Raw genomic sequence first — 27,594 nt, forward strand, 5'->3', positions numbered from 1 at the left:
AGCTCCTTGGTTGGCACGTGGGCAGGACATTTATGTGGCTGGAGCAACCATTTAAACTTTTGGGGATTCTGATGAAAATCCGGAGAAAACCTAGGACCTTCTCCCCAGAATTCTATCTCCCCCGCACCTACGCACGCACGATTTTCCCGCCAAGGAGCCGGGAGAAGTCCACACCCAGGGTGAAACCCCCGACGGGCGTGTGTTCCGTCCCAGGCCCCGCCCGCCCCTGGGAGCCCGGCTCCCCGCAGGCCCCGGCACCCAGCCGCCCGGCCAGAGCTGGGCGGGGCTAGCGGGCGGCGTGGCCCGGGGCCGGCCCCACCTGTCGACGCCGGGGCGGCGTGGCCAGCTCCCCCACCCCCGCGGCCACCGCCCCGGGGCCCCGAGACTAGGCCCGCGCTGCTGCAGAGCCGGGACTCGCGGACTGACGCGCCGCCGCCGCCGCGGCTCGGCTTGCCAAGCGCTGTTCCCGGGCCGCCGCTGGAGCCATGAAGATGCACTTCTGTATCCCGGTGTCCCAGCAGCGGCTGGACCCGCTGGGGGGCCGCTTCGTGGTGCGCCGGGGGCCAGGGTCCGACTGGGCTGGGGGCAGGTCGGTGACCTGGCGGGGCGGGGGCTCCCCTGCTCGCTCAGCTAATCGGGGACGGTCTGTCTCTGTGTTGCAGCTGTACTCCGTGTACCTGGACGGCTACCTCTTCTGCAGGGTGCGCTACAGCCGACTGCATCGTTGGAACGAACAGGTGAGCAGGTTCGAGGCAGGTAGCGCGCCCCAAGACACCGGACTTTTTGAGGACTCCAAGCTCCTGATCGGCAATTTGGTATTGCTTGGCATAACGCTCCTTGTATATAGGTTGCCGCTCCTAACCATCTACGGCTGGGAGATGAGGGGATAGGCTCAGGTCATTCTCCCAACCCCTTTCCAGCCCAATGATCCCCCCCGCCAGCAGCCCCACCTGGCAGGGTGCTCCATTTCAGTTTCAGCTGTCCTCCAGGACAATGGCCCCATTCAAAATGAGCATACTCAGTCTGGACCAAGGTGCCTTAGGAATCTTGTACGTAGGTGTGTAATCTCCTCTCTCCCAGAGTTTCTTAGGCGGACTTTTTTAAAAAGGTGTGTTTATTTTTGTTTTCAAATTCGTGTATTTATAGGCTTCAAGTACTGGCAGGCTGGAAACCCAGGAAGCAGATGACTTATCAGGACAGGAGGCCATTTCCCACTATAGTTTCTCACTCTGATGTCCTGGTAGCATTTTCTTTGGGAGGCAGCCTGATTTATTAACCTGCTCTAATGGGTTTTATTGTCCTAATAAGGAAGTGTTGCAGGTCTTCAAAATGGGTTGGAGAAGTAAAAGAAAGTTTGGAAATAAACTTCACCCTCCCTCTACCTCCACGCATAGTGTTTTCTTTTTAATTAATTTTTTTTTTTTTTTTTAGATTATATACCCTGATTTTAAAGAGAATATACCTAAAATTAGAAAGAAAGGGGAGCCTGGTTGGCTCAGTGGGAAGAGCATGTGACTCTTGATCTCAGGGTCCTGAGTTTGAGCCCCAGGTTGGGTGCAGAGATTACTTAAATAAATAAAACTCAAAACAAAACCAAGAAACAGACAAACTTGCCCAGGCAACAGCTATTAACATTTTTAGGAGAATCCTTCCAGGCAATCTGGGTTTCTAGTGAGTAGATATACCTTCTGTTGAAGGACAGCTCTTAATTTCATTTTTTTTTTTTTTTTTACTATTGCAAACATTGCAGTGAGCCTTCTTGCTCGTATCAGAGGGCATTGGAAAAGTCCATTTTCAAGATATGATTACGTTTCTTTGGAGTCAACAAAAAACAGGTGTAATGTGTTTGTATCTTGTAATATGCTTGTAATTTGTGTGGTCCTCTCTGAATTGCTAGCACCTGCTGCAGTTGCCCCAGAAGGTTCTCGGGAATGATGGTGGGCAGACTCAGTGAGGAAGGCATGGATTCAGACTTGTGCAAGATGAGAAGCTACTTGTGACCAAAACCTGTCTGGGGATTTGAGAGGACTGCTGAGGTTGGCAGATGGAGATCTTAAGGGAAGAGAAAGTATAGGTGTGTTAGGTATTTGGAGGAGGAAGTTGAAGTATCATCTCCCCCACTAATCTGTCTTCTCTAACGTGAGGTGGAATTGGGGAGGTTGCCATTCACAGCATGAAAAGCAGGAGACAGCAGTGGGGAGCAGGAGGGTGTGGAATTGACTGACCACTTCCTGGCTGGTCACCTTACCTCTTCTCTGACCTTCAATTTTTTCATCAAAAACAATAAACAAATAGGTGGTTATAGGTGTCCACTTTCCAGGGTACTTGCGAAGAGTAGGGGCCAGTTTCCCCCAGAACCTCGGATGTGGTACATGCTCAGTAAATATTTGCTGACTGATTTAAGATTTTATTTATTTGTCAGAGAGAGAGAGTGCACGCACAGGCAGGGGGAGCTGCAGGCAGAGGGGAAGCAGGCTCCTTGCTCAGCAAGGAGCCCGATACACGGCTCCATCCCAGGACCCCAGGATCATGACCTGAGCCAAAGGCAGATACTTAACCAACTGAGCCAGCCAGGCATTCCCCCCGCCTTTTTTAAGATTTATTTATTTGAGGGAGAAAGGTGTGCCCATGATGGGAGGGGCAGAGGGAGAGAATCTCAAGCAGACTCCCCACTGAACGTGGAGCCTAACATGGGGCTCAGTCTCAGGACCCATGAGAACATGACCTGAGCCGAAACCAAGAGTCAATGCTTAACTGACTGAGCCACCCAGACACCCCACTGCAGTGGACTCTTAAATATTGAATTGCTACAGCCTGGTGCCCAATGTGGGGTATAGAGTAGATATTAATTAATACTTCATATTTGTCCCAAGTTTTTCAAAAATCCAAAAGTGGAGATTTCTTTATCCAGTTTCCAACTACCTTACACCTTGCACTTAGCATTTTTCCTCTTTCAGTAGGAACAACTTCATTTTAAAGAAACTATTTAGAACTTAGGTGGCTATTTGCATTATTAATTTAAAACAACAACAAGCAGTTACTGTGTGTTAAGGTTGGTGCCAAGAGCTTTACATGTAATAGCATGTTTAATTTTTACAGCAGTTCTATGAGCTAGGATTATAATTAGCCTCATTTAACAGATGAGAAAACTGAGGCACAGCTTGCTCATAATCAAACTGCTGGTAAGTATTGGAGCCAAGATTTGATCTCCAGAAACTGCTCTGACCCATTACATTTTGTGGTTTCTTACTAAAGTCAACAAAATAAATTGTATCAGTAAGACAATTGGGTCCTAAAATAACAAGGTTTTACTCTATTTTGGAATAACATGAAAATTCCCAATTTTAGGTGTTCAATGTGGTGAATTTTGGTAAATGTATACAATACTACCACCATAATCAAGATAAAGAAAAGTTTTGCACTCTAAAATTCCCTTGTCCCCTTTGCCGTTGATCCTCTCCCTCCACTTCTTACCCCAGGCAACCAAGATCTGCTTTCTGTCTGAGTTCCAAGCACAGGATTTTATTCAGACTGCCCAGCAAGCCTCTGTGGGGTCAGCACTACACTCATCATCATGACTCCCGTTTTGTATGTAGTCTGAGTAAGGTTGCCAGATTTAGCAAATAAAAACACACGCTCCCCAGTTAAATGTGAATTTCTGATCAACAACAAAGAAATTTTTAGATAAGTAGTTCCATGCAGTATTTGGGACATACTTAACCAGGCATCCTTTATTTTGTCTGGCAACCCTGAGTCTGAGAAAGTTTGGGGGATGTCTTTCAGGCACTTCTCAGCTAGATCTTATTCTTCCTCTTCCACTGAAGATCTGAAAATGGCTCAGAATTCTTAATCTGATTTAATACAAAGCACTATAAAAAGGGAAACAATAAAAGGCCCCATCTGTGTGTGCATTTGAGTATATTTCCTAGGAAGTTCTGTATCCTGATAGAATAAAAATGTCATCTTATAGAATTAACTGCTTTATTTACTGAAGAAATATTTACTAAGTTCCTATTAGATGGTATGCACTGTGGTATATTATGTGCAGATGGCACTTCAGCACATGTGATTTTTTTTTTTAATTTTATTTGAGAGAGAGAGTGTGTGTGAGAGAGAGAGCACAAGCAGGGGGCAGCGGGAGAGGGAGAAGCAGGCTTCCCGCTGAGCAGGGAGCCCGATGCAGGGCTCGATCCCAGGACCCTGGGACCATGACCTGAGCCGAAAGCAGACGCTTAACGACTGAGCCACCCAGTCGCCTCAGCACGTATGATTTTTGACTTTAAGTATTGGATTTCTATTTTGTATATTGGATAACTTTGAGATTGGGGAAGGGCACCTGCCCAGGCAAGGTGGCCCCTGCTCTTTCTCTGCCCAGCTGCGTGGAGGCTAATGCATCTAAGACTGCCCCTGGGGAACTGAACCTGGCTGTTTTTCAAGATGTCTGTTGTGACTTGTGCCCTCTGAAGTCATCGCCTGCAGCCCTGTCCCATGGTGAGGTTCCTTCCAGGTCTGGCAGCTTGCCCCTCTGCTGTTGAGAGCTGTTCATCTCTCTGCCATGTGAACTGCCTGACCTGACTTCTCTCTGCGCCTTTGGCTAAATAAAACCAGTTTGATTTATGCTCCACTCTTGCCTACACCACCTTCCTCTAAGGGATTTAAAGAGACCTTCGAAGGAAACATTTAACTAGCTCATTTTGACCAAGTGTTAAAGATGAGGCCATCCTGTATAAGCGACACTGGACTCTATGAAAAGGATGCCCGCCCCTTTGCAAACATTCTGCCAGTATCAGACATGGCAATGGGCGCAAGCCATAGAATCTTGCGAAGGATCCTTCCATGGTGATGGAAATGCTGTGTGAGCCCATATGGGCTGGTTTAGTCTTCACCACTGCAGATGCTAACCCAGCCTAGCTCCTTCCCCTCTTTCCCTACCTCAGATTCTCTGTATTAGACTGGCCCATTCATTACCTCTGTCTACCTCACTTCCCTCTCCTGGGAAGACCCCTGCTTTCTGGTCCACTGGTCAGGGACCAGCCTTTTCTCAAGACCCATCTCAAGCCTCACCTCCTCTGGGAAGTCCTCCCTGATTGCATGAGATGCCTTTCTCTGATTCCTGTGTCACTTCATGTTTAGACCTTGTCCTGTTCCTCCTTTTGTGTATATATTTTCTTTCCCTTGGTTATTTAGTTACAGAAGCCAAATATTTAAATGAAGGAATGAATGAAGGCTGTAGGCATAGTATACCCAGCATGGAATCCTTCTTTAGTAGATGCTCAATAGAGATTTGGTGGAGGAGAAGGAAGGGAAATGAGGGAGAGAAGGGAAAAGTAATGAAAATCTGCCACTTATTAGCTTATAGGACCTTGGTTAAAGTCACTTCATCTCCCCGAGCTTCAGGTTACTGTGATTATCGTGTAACTTTGATGTGAAGGTGGCAGGATGACATTTTAATGGTGATGATGATCATCTACCTCACAGGGCTATTTTGAGGAACAAATAGAATAATATACAAGCTCCAGGCTAATGTTATTTGGTGCCAGATGCCACAGTCTGGATTGCTTTGAGCTGTGGCCCTTCATCTGGTAAATCTGGGGTTTTGATTCGAAGGGGCCTTGGAGAGGTGGAATGGATAAGTCAACATTAGAAAGGACACCATTTGTGTCTGTAATTCCACTTGTCCTGGGTCACCACTTTGGGATAAGTATGGGGGGCTGGGAGTGCATAAGGCGGGGAAGGAGATGATATTTTCCATTGGCCAGTAAAGTTCTCTTCATGTTAAAAGGCAGAACTCTATGATGGAGAAATCAGTGCAGGGGATTGTGCTGGGATTAAAAACATGTATTATCTAAACAGGGTCTTTCAAAAACAAACAAAAACCCCAAACAAAACATCTCATAATAAACAAAAGAGGTGTGTTTTCCTTTGGAGAACTTTGAACAATTTTTGGGAAGTCTTTGGGCTAAACTCTAATACCAGGTAATTCTTACTATGCTGTTGGTTTTAATAGCTAAACTGTGTGCTGAGACCAGTAGCAAAGGTTATATTTTGATGGAGTTGAAGAACTTGGGGAGTCAATGATTGATGTTTGGCAGACCTAACTACTCAGTTTATTATATGTTTATCTTCCCCCTTAAACCAGTATTAGAGAGGGGAGGGGAAATATTCCTTGAGAAGTCAGCTCAGGTTGTAAAACCTGCTGGGAGAGTTTGGGCTGTGTTGGGTAATAGAACCTTAAGCCTTGGTGACTTTTCCCCCCAGCTCTTGGCCTTACAGTAGGGGCTTCCCCAAGATGCTCTCCTGCCCACGGAAAACCCAGATGGCTTAAGGATGCTGTGATTCAAACCAATTTGGGAGCATCTTCGACACTTATGAACGTATGCCTAGGAAGACAATTGCATTTTAAAGATCGTTTAATCCATTAATCAAGAAATAGTCACATGCAAAGAAGACAGTTTTCTGCTCCTAGTTCATGGAATTAACAGAGATGGGGTACATAAATCCCAGGTTGTTTGAGCAGCCTTGCCTGGTTTGATGCTCCAACTGGGGTGTCTTTGGGCAGTGTTTAGCATAACAGGAAAATTGCCTTGACTTAAAAAAAATTGTTGCTATAATATTTTATACTACCAGATTTAAAGGAGGAAAGGTTGCAAACTTTGATGGCTATTGGGGTCAGGCAGGTAATTGAAATGAGAGGCGTGGACCAGGTGAGAGGCAATGGGGACTGGTGGAAGCTGCTTAGGCCTCCTCTAAAGGGGATGATTATCTGAAGAATGTGAACGCAGTGATTCTAGAACCTCTGATTTTTCAAGAAGCCAGAACATCAGGTTTTTTTTTTTTTTTTTAATGAGCTTTATTTTTGTGGACCAGTTTTAGATTTACAGAATAATTGCGAAGATAGTACAGAGAGTTCCCATATATCCCCGCACCCAGTTTGCCCTGTTGTTTTCCATTAGTAGGGAACATTTACCATTAATGAACCAATATTAATACATTATGATGAACTATAGACCACAATTCAGTTATATTTCTTTAGTGTTAACCTAATGTCCAATTGCTGCCCCAGAATCCCATCTAGGACACCACATTACATTTAGTTGTCGGCTTACTCTCCTCTTGACTGTCAATTTCACAGACTTTCCTTGTTTTTAATGACCTTTCCGAGGTGCCCGAGTCAGTTATTTTGTGAGATGTCCCTCTGTTAGAATCAGACGTTTTTCACATGGCCAGGCTGGGGTTATGGAAGACCACAGAGGTCCCTGTCGTTCTAATCATATCACAGGAAGAGCACCTACCATCAACATGACTTAACCACTGTTGATGCCTCGATCACCTGGCTGAGGCTGTTTGTCAGGTTTCAGCACTGTGGAGTTGCTCTTCCTCCTCCTTTTCCAAAGTGTACCCTTTGGAAGGCAGTCACTATGTGCAGTCCACACTTAAAGAGTGGAGATTAATGCTCCATCTCCTCATGGGATGAGTATCTACAGAAATTATTCAGGATTCTTCACGGATTTGTCTCTTCTGTCCTCTGTATTTTTTCAGTAATTGATAGCTGCATAGACTCCTGGATAGTTACTTTATACTTTGGGTTATACTTCAATACTGCTTTATTCTGCTATTTTACCTGTTCCAGCTTCTGCCCATGGGAACTCCTTCAAGTTTGTTCCTGTAACTCTTGCACATGTGCCCGTTGTTGTTGTTTTGAGCACTTTCTTGTTTTCTGGTGCTACAAGATGCCCCGGATGCCTCTTCCATATCTCCTGCTTCAGTTCTAAAAAATCAACTATGTTCTTCATGGAGCCCTGGTTGCTTTAGTTGGGGAATGGTTAAGAGAAACCAAGATCTCGGACTAGGTATGTTCGTTGCTACTATCGTGTTGTTGCTTCGAGGCCCTCTCAGCTGACAGAGCAAGGAAATATGTGTATACACATATCTATAACTCTCTTTATACATAACCATCTGTATCTATGTTAAGCTAAACATGAGTTCATACCAAGATCTCCAACTATCATCCACCACCACATGGATCATTCCAGCCTACTGCCCTTGCTTATCCGAAAACTCTCACTTCAGGAATGAAGAACCTGACTCCCATCAACTGCCATCCATTTACTTCATATATCTCACCTACAGGCAGGCATTTACTAACCTTTCTAGATCTTAGACCAATGCTGTCCAATAGAACTTTCTGTGCTGATGGAAATGCTCTATGTTTGCTTTGTCCAATTCAGTAGCAACTTACCACAAATACTGTTGAGTATTTGAAATGTGGCTAGTACAACTGAGGAACTGAATTTTAAATTTTATTTCATTTTAATTGATTTAAGTAGTCACAGGTGGCTAGTGGACATCGTGTTGAATGGCACAGCTCTTGGCCATTGCAAAGATATTGACTTTCCCTTGAGTGAGATAGGAAGCCATGAAGGATTTTGAGCAGGGCAATGGATTGATCTAGCTTACCTTTTTAGAATGTTACCTTAGATGCTGTATTAAGAATAAACTGAAGGGGGTCAAGGGCAGAAGCAGAAAGATCTGTTGTAAAGCTGTTGCAGTAATGGGGCAAAGAGAGGACAGTGGTTTGGACCAGGGTGATGGCAGTGGGGGTGGAGAGAATTGGTAAGTTTTGTTTTTTTTTTTAATTTATTTATTTGAAAGAGAGAGAGGGAGAGACAGAGAATATGAGCAGGGGGAGGAGGCAGAGGGAGAAGGAGAAGCAGACCCCCCACTGAACAGGGACCCCAATGTGGGGCTCGATCCCAGGACCCTGAGATCATGACCTGAGCCGAAGGCAGACGCTTAACCGACTGAGCCACGCAGGCGTCCTGAGAATGGGTAAGATTCTTGATGTATTTTGAAGCTAGGGCCTATGCATTGTAAATATTCACCAGATACACACTGTTTGTGACAAAGTCCACTAGGAATTAAAATTTCTACCTCTTTGTTTCTCTTAAATCTGTTTTCATTTTCTTTAAGCCACTGACTACGCAATAGTAAGAGTTTTAGCCCTTCTGCAGAGGTACCATGTTAAAACCTGATTTCTGGCTAGTTTCCTATCTCCTATTTTATTTTATTTTATTTTGATTTTGATTTACTTATTTCAGAGAGGGTGGGGAAGGACAGAGAGAATGAGAGAGAATTTCCAGCAGGCTGAGCGTGGAACCCAACACGGGGCTCCATGTCAGGGGCTCTGACCCTGAGATCATGACCTGAGTCAAGAGTCAGAGGCTTAACCGACTGAGCCACCCAGGCGCCCTTCCTTTCTCTTTTTTTAAAGAGAATGATGCCGTGCCTTATCTTCAAGCTGCTACTGTAAGTGTAGGGCTAGCTACACTTCATTCTTCATTCTTCAACTGTAGGGCATGGCTTCCTTCAAGGAAGGAAGATGCACTTTTGATTATCTAAATTTAAAACATATTTTTGATACATCCACTATTTAGCTTGCATAAAAATAATTGCCACCTTGGTCTTGGGTCAATATTTGGGTGAGTAGGAGGGTGGGAAGGGCCTCACTGGGTTGCTACTGGGATCACATGTCAGCCTTATAGGAATTTTATAAGCCAGCACTGTCCAGTAGAAATATAATGTGAGCCACTTATGTAAGTTAAATTTTTCTGGTAGCCCGATTAAAAAGCATAAAAAGAAACAGGTAAAATTAATTTTAATATACTTTATTTAATCTAGTATACCTAAAATATTACCATTTCAACATATAATCAATATAAGGAGTTATTAGTGAAATATTTTACTTTTTTTTTTCTCTGTACTAAGTTTGGGAGTCTGGAGTGTGTTTTATTTTATTTATTTATTTTTTTAAAGATTTTGTTTATTCATTTGAGAGAGAATGAGATAGAGAGAGAGCATGAGGGGGGAGGGTCAGAGGGAGAAGCAGACTCCCTGCCGAGCAGGGAGCCTGATACGGGACTCGATCCCGGGACTCCAGGATCACGACCTGAGCCGAAGGCAGTCGCTTAACCAACTGAGCCACCCAGGCGCCCTGGAGTATGTTTTATCCTGATGGCATATCTCAAGTCAGACTAACCATATTCCCAGGGCCCATTAGTACTGGCCAGGGGATACCATATCAGATCGCATGCTGTAAGCATCTGTTATGTTCAGACTTGGTGGAGGTGGGGTGGGGAATTAAATTCCTAACTATTGCTCATCATTATCACAGATACTATTGGAGAATGAGTTAAAGAAACATTGTATGGTATGAGTGGTGGGCAGTCTTACAAAAACAAATGAAAAATTAAAAGGTATCCCAAATCTACCAAACTCAGACTGGAGAGGTCATTCTGTAGTATGTCTAATAGTATCTTCAGAAACCTACCCTGAAATAAACTCCTTCCTAAGAAAATCAAATCATCCCCTTTTCCTCCTTTTGGCCACCAGGAAGGGTTAATTTTAAATTAAGTACTAGAATGAGACTTGCCCTAAGAGGAGGCTTTGGTGTCTCATCAACCTTGAATTGGAGGTTCTTTGCCTTAACTGTGTGTTTTCTGGATCTTTCAGCTGAGGCGGGTCTTTGGAAATTGCCTGCCACCTTTTCCACCAAAGTATTATCTTGCAATGACCACATCCATGGCTGATGAGAGGAGGGACCAGTTGGAACAATATTTGCAGAATGGTATGTATTTGGATTTTATTTTTACGGATTTATTGAGATACAGATCATATACTGTAAAATTCACACATTTAAAATGTGCAGTTCAGGGCACCTGAGTGGCTCAGTCAGTTAAGCATCTGCCTTCGGCTCAGGTCATGATCCCAGGGTCCTGGGATCGAGCCCCATGTCCAGCTCTCTGCTCAGCGGGGACCCTTCTTCTGCCCCCCCATTCTCTCTCTCTCAGATAAATAAATAAAATCTTTTTTAAAAAGTTGTACAACTGAATGGTCTTTAGTATATTTACAGAATTGTGCAACCATCCGCCATAATCTAATTTGAGAACATTTTTGTCACCCCAAAAAGAAACCTTATACCTATTATCAATCACTCCTTATTCCTCTCCCCCACATGCCTCTATCACCCCCTATACTAATTTCTGTCTTAATAGATTTGCTTGTTCTGAACATTTTATATAAATGGAAACATACAAAATATGGCCTTTGTATTTGGTTTTAAAAATACTCTGTTTTCACATTTGCCTTTGGGTGCTGTATGTTGGCTTTGATTGTAAAAGTCAAAGACCTATTACCTGGATTGAGACCAAAATAGAGGGCTGAGATGAACTGTTTTCCTGAAAGCTCTCAGGAAATATCAGAGTTGCATTTCCATCTCTGTCCAACAACCAGGGAGCCTCAGAGGTCTGCTCTGACCCTAATGAGGCTTGCAGTACCCTGGTCCTTGGCCCTTGCCTGCATCCTGCAAATGCTGTGCACAGCAAGGGGGTTTCTCAGAAAGGGGGTTTGGGAGAAGTAGCAAAATTGGCATTCAAGTATTGAAAAGGGGAAATAGTATATACACAAAATATTTGAAAAGTAGATCCTGTCCGAAGAGTATAAAATGAAAGGTACATTCCCTTCCAGCCCAGCCCCTACCCCCTTAGGCCTCTAGAAGTAAACACTATGACTTATGTATTCCTTGGAAGCAATTTTTGTGTCTACTGGTGTGTATGCACATCCCTGTTTGTTAAACACAGATTGGAATGTACTCTATATACTTTTTGGTACCTGATTCTTAAAAACTTTATTCTGAAGGAATTTCTGACTTACAAAAAGGTGCAGAAATAATGCAAAGAATTTCTGTATAGTCTTCACCCAGATTTCCCAAATGCTAACATTTTATATTTGCTTTATCATCCTCTCAATTTCGGGGTATGCGTGTGTGTATTATATATGTTTTGAGAGGCCTTTGTTACATACACAAGCCACTTTCCCCTTAAGTACTTCAGTGTGTATTCCCTAAGATCAAGGACATTCTCTTCTACAACCACACTATAGTTATCAAAATCAGGCAATTAACACTGATAAAATAATGTTATCTAATCTAGAGACCTTTTTCAAACTACACCAACTATCCCACCAATACCCTTCATAGCACAAGAAAAAATGTGTTTTTCTTCTGTAAGTTGATTTTTCCCTCTTAAAAATCTATATTTTATAGACCATTCTAGATCAGCAATTATAGACTTACTTCATTACTCTCATGGTGGCACTTGTTTCCTTAAAGAAGATAGTAAATAAAAATTCTAGAAGTCCTCTATTTCCCATTTGTCTTTTGTAATGGAGAATATACCTCCTTTAGACCTGTTAAATAAGCCTTTTCAAACTCAAAATGTAACATCTGTTGAATTTTTCTTCTCTCTTGGTTTGATTTCTCATGTCTTAGGGAAATACTCCTTTAACTGCTGGCCTCTCCACAAATGATCACAGTGCCTAAGGGGTTGCTTTTCCAGGCCTGGCCTTTGTGCACATCATGGGGATATCTCCTGCATCCTCCTCTGGCAAGGCAGAGCAAGGAGACAGTGTGACTTAAGACATGGGCTCTAGAGTCAGACCCAGAGTCAAATCCTAGGTTTGCACTTCACTGGCTGTATGACCTTGGGCAAAACATTTACCTTCTCTGAGCTTCAGTATCTATCTGTAAAGTAGAGATAATATTTATCCCAGAGTTTGTTGTGAAGATTAAATGAACTAAAATAGACAAAGTGCTTAGCATTGTACCTGGTTCTTAACAGTTGCTCAGTAAATACTAATCGAATGAACACTTTTTTCAACAGCTTTCCCCATCTCCAAGAATCCATGCTAACAATTATAATGTTAATTTGCATATCCACCACATAGATTCCAGAAAATAAGACAAGGGCTCCCCACCCCCCAAAATCATCTCCCTTAAAAAAGAGGGAATACCTTTTATAAAAAGTTTCTCAGGGAGACTTTTTTCGTTACTTTCTTTTGAAAAATGTTGCATTGTTGGGAAAGATACAACTTGAAATGACTTCAGTCAGTGCTAGTTTTGAATGCTGGTAGAAGTTACAGTGAGGCAGTCAATTGAACTGGCAAGAAAAAAAGAAGGGAAGGTAAGGGAAGAAGGAAAGAGCAAGGTAAGGAAGGAGGGAGGGAGGGAAGGAAGGAAAGAGAAACAGAGAAAAAAGAAAGAAGGAGAGAAAGAGAGAAAGAAGGAAGGAAGGAAAAGGCATGGTGGGGGTGGGGGGAGTGAAGGGAAAGAGAAAGACATTTGCTACAGATTTAGTAAGTACATAAGTTTGGCTAGAGTGCGGGGTCCAGGAGAGGCGTTACAGGCAGGAGAGTAAGAAATGAGAAAGCAGGCTGGAGAGCACCTCCTACAGGAGTTTAGATTTCTCAGGGGAAAGCTTCTGCCCTTCTGCTCTGGCCACAGCACCTGAATATTGGTATCTGAGCTTTAAAAATCAAGAGGGCAAATACTCTTACAGGTATAGAAGAATAGAAAACTTTAAATCTCTCTGACAGCCTTATAATCACTTCTCTGGGGATAACCTCTTGAGAGCTCCTATTAAGAGAGGTACTCTCAATCAGGGTTTCTTGGTTGATTTCAGGTTTTCAAATTAAGAAATGTCTTGCCAAAGTGGGAGTCCAGGTCCAAGTTTTAAGATCTTTTTGCTTTTTCACATTAACTTCATCATCATCCTGGTAGGGGAGCAAGCTGGATATTGAGCGATATGGGGATGTGTGAATAAAGTGAGACTCCTGGGACTGATATGATGGGTTCACATTGCTGTGAAGGCTGCCTGGAGGAGGCAAGCTTTGTGGATTTTCATGTATCTGCTAGGTCATATCTCCATTGCCCAAGGAGGCAGGGGTGCACTGGCAAGGCCTTCAGGGCTCCCTGGAGGACAGAGCAATTTAACAGAGAAGTCAACCCAGCCCCATGCTAACCTGGCTCACCATCCGTATTTTTCAGTAACCATGGACCCAGACATGCTGAGAAGTGATGTCTTCATTGACTTTCTAAAACTCGTACAGCTGGTAAGCATGCTCTTCTTTACTAAGATCATTATTTTGCTGCTGAACATGTCTCTTAGTTACCATGTGTGTGTTTCTGGCCATCGACCCCACACTGGGTAAAATATATTCATTTGGGGTAATTGGAGGATGGTTCCTATTTCAGTTGTTTTTTGTTTGTTTGTTTTGGGTTTTTTTGGAGGTTTAGATTCTAGATGGAAAATAAGCATGTCACTTGACCTTTGAACTCACTTAAGTAAGCAGATACCTTTTAAATCCTGTAGCCTAAGCATTGTACATCTCAAAACTGGCCATGAGAAAGAGAACCTTTCATCATTAAGGGCCTTCACAACAATTTGGGAATCTTCCTTCTGTAGATGGGATCCAGTGTGCCACAGTGAAGACATCAAGACAGCAGGAAGAGCTGGGCCAACTCTTACTTGTATCTTCTCTGCTCCTAACTCTGTGGTAAATGGATCACAGAGAAAATTCAGTCTGAACAGAATGACATAGAGCAACTCCCTTTCCTTTGCTGGTCTGCAGAACCACTGGCCACTGGCCTGTAGAGGTTGGAAGTTTGCCAAGTAGGCTTGGTTAGCACACCACTCATTCTCGTTGTACATGGGGGAACATTTTTATGCCTACAAGTATGTTCTTGACTGAATGGAAAGCTTTGCGAAGATTGAAGTCATAAGAATAACGTGATATTATTGAACTGGATCCCTAGCTAGGGGAGGAATGATACTTTGATGGGATTTGTAAAAAATGGAAGCAAATTTCATTTATTCCGTGGGTCAACCATGTTGCTATAGTAACTGGTCCATTCAACCTGAGAAATGACCCTCAAGTCTCCCACTGTGTCACCGTTCATATTTTCACATATACTTGATGGCTCAAAAAATATATACTTTCTTTGAAAAGTTTGTTGTTGAGGTGTTGATAGTCATAAAATTCAAACAGCACAAAAGGGCATATGATCCCACCACCGACCTCCAGCACGCCTCTTCAGAGACAGCTGTTTCCATTTAATGTGTGTTCTTTCTACATGTTTCTGTGCATTTACATGCATTTGTATGTATGCATATCCTTTCTGTTTTACAAATAAACACATACTCCATGCACTTACTGAAACTTGTTTTTTAAAATTCTGCATCTTGCCAATCCTTCTACGTCAGTCCCCAGAGGTACATTTGGCCTCAGTTCTATCATCTTTTTTGTGTACATTATGACTTTTGCTTTCAGTGCTTTTTAAAAACCATTCATGGGGCATCAGTGTTTTGGAGCTTTGTTTGAGTGTCTTTTCTTCTGATAATCTGAAAGATTTTTGCCTGGTTTAATTCTGTTAGTGTTCTACCTTACCTTGCTTACTCTGATGAGATTTTCACTTTTGTAATGGCTTTATTTTTCTCTTCCGTGTCTTCCGTCAACTTTGTCAGCTTACTTTTCTACCTTTTTATTATCGTACCTCTTTTTTGAGGCCTTCAGCTATTCTTTGAGTGTCATCTCCTTAGTGGCATGGTGTGGGGAATATATTTTTTACCCTTAGTTGGTCACGATTCCTCCCCCCTTTCCATGCAGGAGTTTTACTGGGGGCTCTTACTCTTTCTTCTCAGGCAATCACTCAGCTTTGGAAGGGGCTGTGCTTTGTGAGCCAGCTGACACGTAGTGTTGAGGAGGAGCTGGGGTTGAGTCATTTGAATCTGTCCATTGTACTCCTGGATCTTACCTCTTGTTTCTGAGCACTTTCTCTGACATTCTGCCTGGAGGCCCGCGCAGTGTGTCTAGCCCAGAAACCATAGCCACGGGTGCACACGACATGATCTAGCATTTTAAAACCCTCTTACCGACTAAGTAGTCTCAGGACTGGCTTAGTGATTAAGAGTGCAAGTGAGATGACCCAGGTTTAAATTTTGGCTGCCTGACTTCTAATTTGTACGGCTTGGGGCAATTTACTTAGCCTCTTTGTATCTCAGTTTCCCCAGCTGTAAAATAGGGAGAATCGCTCCTGCCTCACAGGGTTGTTTTGAAGATTAAGTAAGCCTTCAATATCTCTTAAAGCACTTAAATATCATCTGGCAAACTTAACACTTAGGAAGTACTTGCTACCATTAACACCAGTCCTTTCTTCTCTTCCCAACCATGTTAAGAGATTGCTTTCTGCAAAGATGATGTGTCTGCACATTTTTTGTGTGTGGCCTCCCCTGCCACTAGGTAGTGGCCAATGGGCCGGCAGTTGTACTCCCAGACATGCTAGTCCCTGGGGATTAACTGCTTCAAGACGGCTTCCGTGTAACTTGAGTTCCCTGGCACCTCGATACCTCTGCTTCTCTCCTCCCTGACCAGGTCCGATTTTCACTGCCCTTGGCGGCCCCCTCTGAAAACCCAGTAGTGGTTCAGGCTCGGGACAATTTTCAGCTTCTTCAAGGATGATTTTCCTTCCAGTTGTTTTCTCTCTGTCTCCAAAAGGAGAGCAGGACAGAGGTAACTTTGCTTCCAAAGATGTTTATAAAGGAGGTTGATGATTTTGAGAAAGGAGTTTAAATCAGGAAGGTGGTTCTGTGCTCACTGCATCCCTGTCCTGCTTTATGCTGTCCTTTATCATTCATACATTGAACAAATACGTAGTGAATGCCCGCCGAGAGCCAACACTGCTCTAGAGGTGGGGGGAGACACCAGTAAATAGCAACCAGTCCAGCTCACGGAGTTTACTGGCTTGTTGGGGAGATAGAAAAGTCACTGGGCATGGCACTAAATGTAATGAATACTGTGAGACGGGGCCGCGCACTGTGATACGGGAGCGTGTGCTGTAAGACGGGGCCGCGCACCGTGATGCAGGAGCACGCGCTGTGAGGACCAAGCACCGTGATGCGGGAGCGCGCACCGTGAGACGGGACCGCACACCGTGATGCAGGAGCGCGCGCCGTGAGACGGGACAGTGCACCGTGATGCAGGAGCACGCGCTGTGAGGACCGCGCACCGTGATGCAAGAGCGTGTGCCGTGAGACGGGACCGCACACCGTGATGCAGGAGCACGCGCTGTGAGGACCAAGCACCGTGATGCGGGAGCGCGCACCGTGAGACGGGACGGCACACCGTGATGCAGGAGCGCGCGCCGTGAGACGGGACAGTGCACCGTGATGCAGGAGCACGCGCTGTGAGGATCGCGCACCGTGGTGCAAGAGCGTGTGCCGTGAGACGGGACCGCGCACCGTGATGCAGGAGCACGCGCTGTGAGGACCGCGCACCGTGGTGCAAGAGCGTGTGCCGTGAGGAACGTGCACGGTGATGCAGGAGAGCGCGCCGTAAGACGGGGCCGGGCACCGTGACGCAGGAGCGCGCGCCGTGAGACGGGACCGCGCACCGTGATGCAGGAGCACGCGCTGTGAGGACCGCGCACCGTGATGCAGGAGTGCGCGCCGGGAGACAGGGCCATGACCCAGAAGAAGGCTAGGGCTGTGTCGAGATTTCTGTCCTCTCAGCCATGGTGCAGCATGTGGGGGCCCTGCCACTCCAGTGGCTTTGTGCCCACTTCCCCCAGTGTGAAGTACAAATACCGTTCTCTACGTGTGACCCATGAGAAAAGGGCCAGGAGACACTGCCATAGGATGAGTGTGTGTCTGGGGGACCTTCTAAAGGAAGTGACAACTGAGCTCGTATTGGAAGATTTCTGGGGCGGGCAGGGAGATCAGATCATACTCTAGCTTTTTCTTCCCGTTAGGGACAAAACAACAAACCACATAGTATCCGGCGTTCTGGAAGCCTCAGCACTGATACTAGTAAAAGGGAAGAAATAGCCACTTAGCAAGGAGGGTGAGTCTACTCCAACTTCCAGGAGACCCTTCCCTGGCCACCTTGCAGGGCCAAAGCGATTTATTGGCGGTAAATAGATGCAGTCAATGCAAACCACCAAGTTTGCAGCCAGATTGCCAGTGCAGGGCGCATGGGAGCTGGGAGAACTGGAATGAGCAGTGGTGATACGTGGATTTGCCAGACTGTGAAAGGAGCCACAGGAACAGGGATTGGGCAGTTTGCCCGGCTCAGTATTCTACAGACCTGCATATTTTCACCGCTTCTGGTAAGTGCTTGGCCTGCACTTGCCAAGTGATTATTGCCATGTAATCCCATGCTCCCAGGCCTGGCTCTCCAAGCTCAGCAGTACAAGAGCATCTTCTCTCTGGGCAAGGACATAGGACATGAGAAACCTGAATGCGTGCAAGCTTTCTGGCCCCTCCTGAGGAAAGCCTTTATCAAGGATGATCATATGCAAGTTGCAAAAACAAGAAGGGTTTCCCTCTACAGGGTGATTTAATCTGGGCGAGGCCTGGTTCTTTATGTGCACTCTCTCCTTTATCCCCCACAACTTGTTGAAGGAGGTGCCATTAGGATCTCTTTTTCAGGTGAAGTAACTTGTCCAAGGGCATATGTCTCATACATGAAAGAGCTGGGATCTGAACATAAGGAGCCTGGATCCAGAGCCCCTGCTCCATCGATGTTATGACGTATTTCTAGAGTGGTGGTAGCCCACCCAGCCCTGCCCCTAACCACGTCCCTCTTGTTTTGTGTGTCTAGACTCCCTTCACTTACTACATTCTATGTTTTTGCCCTGTGATCGCCTTGGAGATAGATGGATTTTTGAAAAGGCAAAATCAAAGTCTTTAAAGACTTTTTTAATGTTCTTGATTCTTAAACTGCAGTATTCTGTGGCCTTGTGTGAACAACATATTTGAGAAAAAGAAGACTGAGAAGGTATTTGGAGTAGCTTTTGTGCACCTGGGAAGTTAGGGGCAACCTACTGACCTGGGAAGTTTAGTTCACTCTGGCTTTGTTTGGGGGATCTGAGAAGTGACTATTTTCCTCCCTTCCTCTTAAGAATGTTTATCACATACTTGTGTGATAAAACCTCCATTAAAATCCCCACACTGTGGGGTGCAAAGAGCTTTGGAGTTGGTGAACATGCCAAGATGCCGGCAGGGTGGTGTGCCCAGAGAGGGTATGGAAGTTCTGTGCCCCTTTCCACATGCCTTGCCCTAATGCATCTTTTCCATTTGGCTGTTTCTGGGTTGTGTCCATAATAAGTGAATTATGGTAGGTAAAAAGAGCTTTCCTGAGTTCCGTGAGCCATTCTAGAAAATTACCAATCTTGAGGAGGGTGTCATGGGAACCCCCGATTTCTAGCCGGTATTCAGAAGTGTGGGAGGCCTGGACTTGTGATTGGCATCTGAAATTGGGGAGGTGCCATCTTGTGGGATTGAATCCTTAACCTGTGGGGTCTGTGCTCACTCCAGATAGATAGTGTCAGAAGTGGTATGAGTGGAGAAAAGCCGTGTTTTTCCTTGTAGCATCCTGTGAGCAATGCTAAGGCCAGCACTGGTGGTATAGTGGGGAGCATGGCTGCCTTCCATGAGCAAGGGAAGGACACTGGAGGGTTTTAAGCAAGGGGAGGACATTTTTAGGCTTGCATTTTAAAAATATTTCTTTGGCTGCTATGTGGAGAGTGCTCTGTAGTGGGGTAAGAATGGAAACCAGGAGGCCATTGCAGGAGTCTAGGGAGAGGAGATGTTAGTTGGGTCTAAGGTGCTGGTGGTGGAGATGAAAAGTGGATGGATTCAAGAGATGATAGTGTAAGATGTAAAATATGCACAACTCAGAACTTGATTGGATATGAATGTTAAAAATATCTTCCTGAATCTTCTCTTGAATCCTTTATTTCTTATCTGTTGGCGCCCATTCTAATCCAAGGGACATAACTTCCTCCTCATTCCTTGTGCTAGCAATAACAAAACAATATAACCACCAGTTGGGTGTTTGCAGTGAGTACCGTTTCAAGTTCCACACGTTGCTTTCTTGAATCTTGTCCACAGCCCTATGAGGTGGGCACTATTACCATCCTTATTTTAGAGCTGAAGGAATGAGGAATACAGGGGCCTCTCCAGGTTTGCACAAGGTCCCATGTGGTGAGTGCGGGAGCTGGGCTTGGAGCCCTTTTCCTCACATGGTTCAGCCCAGTCCCTTGGTACCTCCAAGGGGATTGTTGCAGCTAAGCTCTGAGTTCTACCCCCTCCCCCCACCCCACCTTCTCTTCCCACCCATTTTTGCCACACTACCAGACAGATCTTTCTGTAACGCTGTTTCCATCCTTCTGCTTCCTTTTGCCTTTTTAATAAAATCCTCAAGTGTCTGACTTCAGGGCCCTCTATAATCTGACCGACTCTGCCAATCCAACCTGCTTTCTCACTTTTGCAGAAGAATTTAATAAAGGTATGTATTTATATCATTTTTGCTGTTCATGTAATTTAGCTATCTTACCAGTCTGCAATTTAGTTTGAGTTGAGAGTTGCACTGAAGTAATATAAATTAATGCTAGGCTTTTCTTTAGAATCTGACCAAAAAGTAATGGCATTCCTTTCATTCATTTTGAGTGTTTATCCCCTGAGGTAAGAGATCTCTGTGATGATAGGCCCCAAAACTTGAAGAACCAACATCTAGGCAAAGATGTACCTAGAAAGGGACTATTTACAACAATTATTTTGGGGGAACCCATAGAAACTTAGTAATTGTACGTACATGGTGGGGAGGGGGTAGTTAAAATTTAAAGTCAAACCTTGCCCTTTGATAATAAAATTAGGAAAAATAAGCCTGTCAGTAATGTGATCGGCCTTTTGAGGTACCTGGATAATGCAATTGAGTTGTTGGATTCCCTCAGTTCCCTACAAAACCTGATCTGTTGTATCCGTGAATGTGGTGGGGGTGAGGAAAGGGGAGGTGTTGCCTGTTGAGGGGAAAGGTCCCAGTTGGTCAGCTCACCTGAGCCCAACTCTGTGATCTCCACACCATCTTAGGATTGGCCCTTTGGTTCTTCTCTCGCCCAGCCTGATACCAGGAAGGCAGTAACCTGGGCTGGGTGCACATTGTCTAGGCACCCCTGTATTACTAATATTCTAGCTTATATGGTAGGCTTAGAACACAGACAATGATTTGAGTGACTCTTTTCTCAGTTCTCTCCAGGATGATACATACCCACTGGCATTCTAAATGCCTAGGAGAGAAGCGAACTCATTGCGTACAGTAGATGCTTTGGTGCATTAGGGTTTAATCCTATCGTAGAACCTGGGAACAGAAAGGCTGTGACCTGAATCAGCCTCCCAGAGATGAGGCAGCCCTGTGGACTGACAGCATCCCACTTGGGAGGTGCTAAAAACAGCCTTCCCCCAGACACAGCTGCCCTGTGAGACTCAGCTGGGCAGCCACTGGCCATGCCTCCTCCGGGGGTCCCTCTCTCTGTTGTCACTGAGCACCAATTGCAGCTTTACACTTTCCCAAACTCTGAAGGCCTTCCCAGTGTCTCTAGCATGTCCTTCACATTTTAGAACATTCCATCGAAGAACTTCACAGGCCCCCAGGTTTGCAGTCTCCTCTAGCTCACACATCCCCTTGCAGAATGCTTAAGTGCAAGCAAAGCAGGACTGAGCGGGGGGTGCTGGTCCTTAGCTGGACACTTACTCACCAGAGAGTGACGTGCTTTCTCATTCAGGCCTCATGGTTTGCCTACTTCAGATTTTTGCTATAGCAGAATCATAAATTATTGCAGATTATGGACTTTTAGGGATGCCTGGAAATATTCAAAATGAGAATTAAAATCTGAGATGCCCCAGGGTCACATGGATAGGTTTGGGGTTTTTTCCCCTAAAATGGATGCCTTATTGTTTATTTGGAAATTATTCAAGCTGCATGTCGTTGCTTTGTCTTGGCCTCTCCACACGCCTCCTCATCCCACCCTGCCCCTCAAGACAACATCCCCCAAATTTCTGCAGTCAGCTCTGTGTGTTTCTAGATACTGTATGCCCCAAGGGTCCAGGTAGAGGACTGACTGTTCCTGCTCCGGGTGCCCCATTGAAGGGCACTGTGGGGCTCACTGGACTTTTCTTTTGCTTGCAGGACACATTTAACATCACTACCAAGACAGCCTCTCTGGATATATTTCTGCCAGATGGAAGGAATATTCCAGTCGAAATTCTAACATCAGATACTGCTGAAAGAGTCCTAGAGGTAAACTTTGTCTAAACTCCAGAACCAAATTTAGGAATCATTCTTTTTGAAGGCAGGGACTAGGATAAGATTACCTTCCAGAAGCTTCCTCCCTATCATTTTACTCTGGATGACACATCTGTTGAGATGCTGGGATTTTCTGGAAGATGGACCAAGGAGTCTGAGCTACAGCCAGTCCTCCAGAGCATCTTTGGTTTTACTCTCCTTGTGGACATCAACTTCCCAGACATCTTTTAGGCCCTTCCTAAGGCTGCTGTCAGTCACCTGGGATTCAGCCAAGGATGTGCCCTGGAAATATGCCAAGTGCTTTATTTTGGGATGCCTCATAGTTGGGAGCAGGAAAGGGAGTGGAGTCCAGATGAGTCTGAAATAGGCTGTACCCAGGTAGGCTGGTGACAGGTTCAGTCAGAGTGACAAAGGAACTCTTAAAGGCTAAGAGTTGTCCCTCCTCCCCCACAGGGAAAACCCCTGAAGCCAACACCCTAGCAGGTCTAACTCTGGGTCCAGAGGGCCAGACCTGAATTCTAGTTGGTTCTGTGAAGAGTCTGAGGACAAGACCCAGAGACTATCCTCCCTGTCTTTAGATGGCAGCCGTTACCAGCTCTGTCCCCAGGGCCTTTTCTCCCTCCCCTGGGCATCAAGGGGACACCAGCTTCTCACACCCACACACTGTTCCCAGGTCCTTTTCCCTTGGAGGGTTTTAGTTCTAATCCTCCAGAGAAGTATGTGAGGGAAAATGTAAAGTTATAAACAGGTGGATGTCAGAAAGTTTCTAGGGCCTTCCCAAGGACAGGACATTCTTGTGCTGGGGACATGGTACCTGACACCTCCTGGGCAGGAAACAAGCCCTCCCTGTTGCGTTCCCAGCCCTCGAGCCCACCTTCACCTGAAACCGTGGGGTGGGTGGATGGCCTCTCCCTACATCATGGCTCCTCATTCGAGCTTGGAGATTCAAGCCGGTCCATGCCCTCCTGGTCTCCAAAGAGCAGTTTTGTCCCCAGACTAGGAAATGTCCCTTCTCTAGGGTCTTGACTCTGCCCAAGCGTGATCATTTTCGACCTTCCTTCCTATGAAAGTCACTGCACACAACCTTTTCTTAGCTCCTGTACCGCTGTCCTGGCTGAACGGGATCAGCAGCCACCTCATCGCCAAGGCTATCCATCGAGAAGTTACCCTAGGGCCCCCCTCCTTCACCACCCCCAACCCCCCAAATCCTACTGACCTTGTGTCCCAAGTCTCTCTCCTAATAATTCCCGTCTTCTCATTTCCTCCTCTCCAACCTCACACCCTTAGTTTGAATCCTCATTTCTCAGCTAGATTTCTATAGCAGCCCCAAAACCAATCCCTGCTTCCAGCATTGCCAGTCTTCAATACTGACCTCCAGAATGACCTTTCTAAAAAGACACTTAATGCCTGAGGGGATTTATAAAAAAAAAAAAAACCCAAACCTCTCAAATACAAAAGCACTGTTCCCTAAATTGTCCTCGTGGGACCTACACAGTGAGAGACTGACACATCAGTGAGGGGAGGAGGACAGTAATAGGAGGGCGGAGGCCGCAAACACAGACACCTCCAGGGCCAGGCCCGTAACGCAGGGGTGCAGATGAGGGACGTGAGATACTTTGGGAATGGTGGGGCCCATGGAGAACTGGAGAGCCCCTGCCCTGCCCGACAGCATCATTATTGACCTGTTTTCCGCATACTGGGCTCACTGGCCTGATGAGACATACCTGCAGCTGAAGTTGGCTGCCCGCTGGGAGTCTGGGGTCTCCTCCCTGCTGGAGTTAGGGCAAGAGCTGAATTCAAGTGACCGCACTGCCACGTCATAGCTGTGTGAGTTTGGGTAAGTTGCTTAACCTCTCAAGACAGTGTCTAAGTAATTACAGAAATAGCTCATGTTCCATCAACAGTGGTGGTTATGGTTATTTCTCATTATGGGTATTATTATTGATGTTGGAGAGAGTGTTGAGTCAGTATTGAGTAGAGTAGTAAGTCTAGGGTTCCACAATACCATCATCTCTTTTGCCCGGGTCCCCTTGTAACTAATAGCGAAGTTTAACAAGGTGCATTTGTGATCTCAGAAAAATAAACTTTCCCTCTTCTAATCACACCAACTTGTGAGAAATTCAAACCGCTGACACTGACATCATTAACATCAGGTAAGTTTACCTGGAGGTTCTGGCCTCGAAGTGGTGGCGTTTCTATAAAAAGTAAAGTGAGCAGTTGGCCAGGCAGGCAGGTGAATTCTCTTCCAGGGGCTGGGAACTTCTCCAGCTTGCATAAAAATGTAATTTAAGTTTTGTGATTGAAAATCATTGTTTATTTCTCCTCAAGCATACTCGCCCCAACTCTCCACCTCACCGCCATCCTGCTGGGCTCCTTTAAGGAACCAGCAACAAGCTAAAATCTCATTTTGGTTTTTAACTCATTTGCACTAATGTGGTTTTATTGGTGGTGGTTGTATTTTGAAGTATCCTTAACATTTGCTAAGAAGAAAATATTACTGTGTCTCTTTTTGTCGATGCTTACTCCTCTCGAAAGAAGGTATGTGTGTTTATGTCTTTATAAATTATAAAAGGCTTCTCCATTCTTCCCCCAGCCCCCCCAACTCCTTTATCTGCCCTGGCACGTCAGCTTGCTATTTTCACTGAACAAGTCAGAGAAGAGAGAAATCAAATCTGAATGGACATGGATCACACTCTAGGAAAAGATGTCTTTGCAGTCTGTTCCATCCCAGCACACCCTCACCCCTGCCACACAGGAACGCTGGGTTTTGGTTTGGAGGTTTTGCACTGGCGTGGGGATGGGCGAGGTAGAAGGGAGGCGAATGGGGACAAGCCTTGAGTGAACGTGTGAAAAGATCCCAGGCTCTTCTTTATTTTCAAAGCTATGCCGAGAACACCCACTCATATCATCCACCTAATAGGACTGTCTCATGAGGTAATTTACAGATCTCTGACAAGAAAAGTACCCCTTTGAGCCTCGTATTTGCCACCTTGAGAACTTGGAGCTGTGGTTAAAGCATCAGCTCACACACATGACAGGAAAGGTGAAGCCTCGAGTGTCACAGAGGTGATCTAGTGAATTCAGGGTGTGCAAGCAAAGAAATCACTCTGGAGCCCAGGCTTCAAGAGGGAGCATCTGGGTGGGTGAAGAAGGGGAGAGTCTGTGGTGACATGGACATTCCCACTAAGGGAAGGTGAGTTACTGTAAGACATGATGAGGTTCCAGCCTCATGACCCACTGGCAAAAATGAAACCATTGGAATGAAAGCCATTTGACAGAAAGGCCAAGGAGGAACATGAAATGAGAGCAGCCTGTGCCTGGGATCTGAGGTTTCACTGAGCAACCGCCATACAAATTAGACTTGACCATCACAGGAGACGTCAGACAGAGGCAGGCCCAGGGGGTCAAGGATGGCCGGTAGCTCATGCACTTTCACCTGCCAGCCAAGGGGCGGGGCACGTCCCTTCTCCCAGTGTGGGATAAGCCAGCCCATAGGAAGGTGATCTGGTGTGGGGGCCCCAGCGGCAGATGTTGCAGAAGGACAGACACACATGGAGAATGGCTGCTGACCTCCAGTGGGCTGTAAAGACCAGATTCTCTGGGAGACACATCTGTGTCCGAGATGGACCAACCAGCCTCGGCAGAGGCCAGTTCGTGTCTGTTGTGTTGGGGCTGATTTTTATTTTCTTCGCTCTAATGTTTTTAATTTCTAAATTTTCTAAAATTAGTATTAAAGTTTTAGATTCAGAAAAGATTCCTTTTAATGTCGGCGGCCCCTTAAAGCTCCCTCTTATCGACGTTTACAGGCAATTTCAAATCCTGCACATCACCGTAAGCATGGCGGACACTCCTAACTTTTCTTGTCTTTGGTTAAAGGTGGTGTCGCACAGAATGGGACTGTGTCAGGAGCTCTTGGGCTACTTCGGCCTCTTTCTCATTCGGTTTTGCAAAGAGGGCAAACTGTCTGGTAAGGAGAGAAGGAACGCAGGGCAGCCAGGAGCCGGGGAGGGCCGGCGGGGGCGGGCACTCAGCCCACAGGATGCGGGAGACACAGCCAAGGGCAGGGCGGCGTGGGGGCCTTGCTACTGCCCTCAGCCCCTGGATCAAAAGGGGGGGCTGAGAGGTTGTGTCAGTGTTCAGGGTGAGCCGGGGATGAGCAGCTCCCCGGAGAGGTGGCCCGGGCAGTAGCAAGACGTCAGGTCCTTCCAGCAACTGCACTTGGTCTTGTGCCTGCCCCAGCCCCACGCCTAATGTCCGTCTCGCCTTGACCCTAGCCGCTGACCACCAGCCATCACACAACCCCCTCAAAAACGGAGTGCGAGACTCCAGGTGTCAGGACATCTCATCACACCATCACTTCTCCTTGTTAAGGAATGTTGGCTATAAAATGTGGATGCTATAGATAAGTTCTCAGATTCTTAAAACACACATAATGAGGTAGTGAAAGAGGACAGTATGATTCACATCACTTTTGCATTTCTCTGCAGTGTATGTCTAAGATATTACAAGTTATTTACTTGTGAAATGGTATCGGTTATCTGAAGGCAGTTTACATATGTTCTCAAGAAGCTGCAGAGATGTGGTCTTGAGTTGGATGTTAAGAGGTTTGTGTGGCAGCTTGGCCACTGAGGTCCGCGGTGTGCTGGCGAAGGCAGCAGACCTCTCTGGACCTCAGGTTCTTCTTCAGTATCACTGGGTAAAATATCCCCTACTAAAGGTGTTGATATTTTATGAGGATCAAATGCTATTTATCTTTTGAAGGAATTTCAGAAAGTTAAAAATTGTGTACAAATGCAAGGGAATATTATTGTTGTGATTTTATTCTTTCTAATGGTAATGATTTATTTTCTCATTTCAAAGCCTCGGTATGTAAACTATATGTGCTGTTTCAACCAATAAGACTCTCTTTCCCCTTTCTCTAGTCATGAAAAAATTGGTGGACTTTGAACTCCCTTATGTGAGTCTTCGAAGCGCTGAAGTGGAAAACTGCAAGGTCGGACTCAGGAAGTGGTAAGCATTTATGGTGATGGTAGGTATTTGAGGATGTTTTAGATTCCTGCTGAGAATTTGTTGGTCTCACCCTGTCTGCCCACAATCTAACAGCTAGAGAGGGACCAGGAACTTGGAGACAGTTGAGAGGAGAGCAATAAAGAAGAGAGAGTGGAGAATGAACCAGAATATTTGTCCTAAACAATAGGAGGTTGAGGATGACTTTCACTGGTCTCCAGTAAGTACTTGAGGGATATTGTCATGAAGATGGTGGCCATGAAGGCAAGGCTTGAAAAGTAAGTGCTGTTGGGGTGGGGATGGAAGCAGGAATGATGAGAAACTGCAGGTTGAGGGCTTGCTTTGGAATGGGTTACCAACTGTATTAATTGACGGAATTTGTGGATGATTACAAGCAGGTGCAGTTCATCTGTTGAACTGTGGTATGCCCTAAAGGCCAAGGGTGGACTCAGCCAACTTGCAGTGAATTTGAACTCTTAAGTATTCAGCTTACATTCCTAAATGATTCCAACAATAAATGCATATAAACCAGGGCCAGCCATACTCCTAGACTGATTGAACACCTTGCAGAAAATACTACCCTTTCCCCCAGAAACAAGAAGCCCTATGGAGAGC

At 45.5% G+C, this 27,594-nt stretch overlaps 1 protein-coding gene across 3 annotated transcripts in view; it reads left to right on the forward strand.

Annotated features, from left to right (window-relative positions):
• The first annotated feature begins 339 nt into the window (after positions 1-339).
• SNX31 (sorting nexin 31) overlaps positions 340-27,594 on the forward strand; it is a 57,398-nt gene continuing 30,143 nt past the window's right edge. For all 3 annotated transcript variants that reach the window (XM_036072728.2, XM_036072729.2, XM_078071671.1), the window contains exons 1-7: positions 340-551; positions 663-737; positions 10,510-10,624; positions 13,880-13,944; positions 21,856-21,966; positions 25,849-25,939; positions 26,895-26,982. In XM_036072728.2, coding sequence (XP_035928621.1) covers positions 486-551; positions 663-737; positions 10,510-10,624; positions 13,880-13,944; positions 21,856-21,966; positions 25,849-25,939; positions 26,895-26,982 — 611 coding nt within the window. In that variant the 5' untranslated portion in view covers positions 340-485. The remainder of the gene's footprint in view (positions 552-662; positions 738-10,509; positions 10,625-13,879; positions 13,945-21,855; positions 21,967-25,848; positions 25,940-26,894; positions 26,983-27,594) is intronic.

Source organism: Halichoerus grypus, chromosome 5 (genome assembly GCF_964656455.1).
Source record: "Halichoerus grypus chromosome 5, mHalGry1.hap1.1, whole genome shotgun sequence".
NCBI classification, from domain to species: Eukaryota; Metazoa; Chordata; class Mammalia; order Carnivora; family Phocidae; genus Halichoerus; species Halichoerus grypus.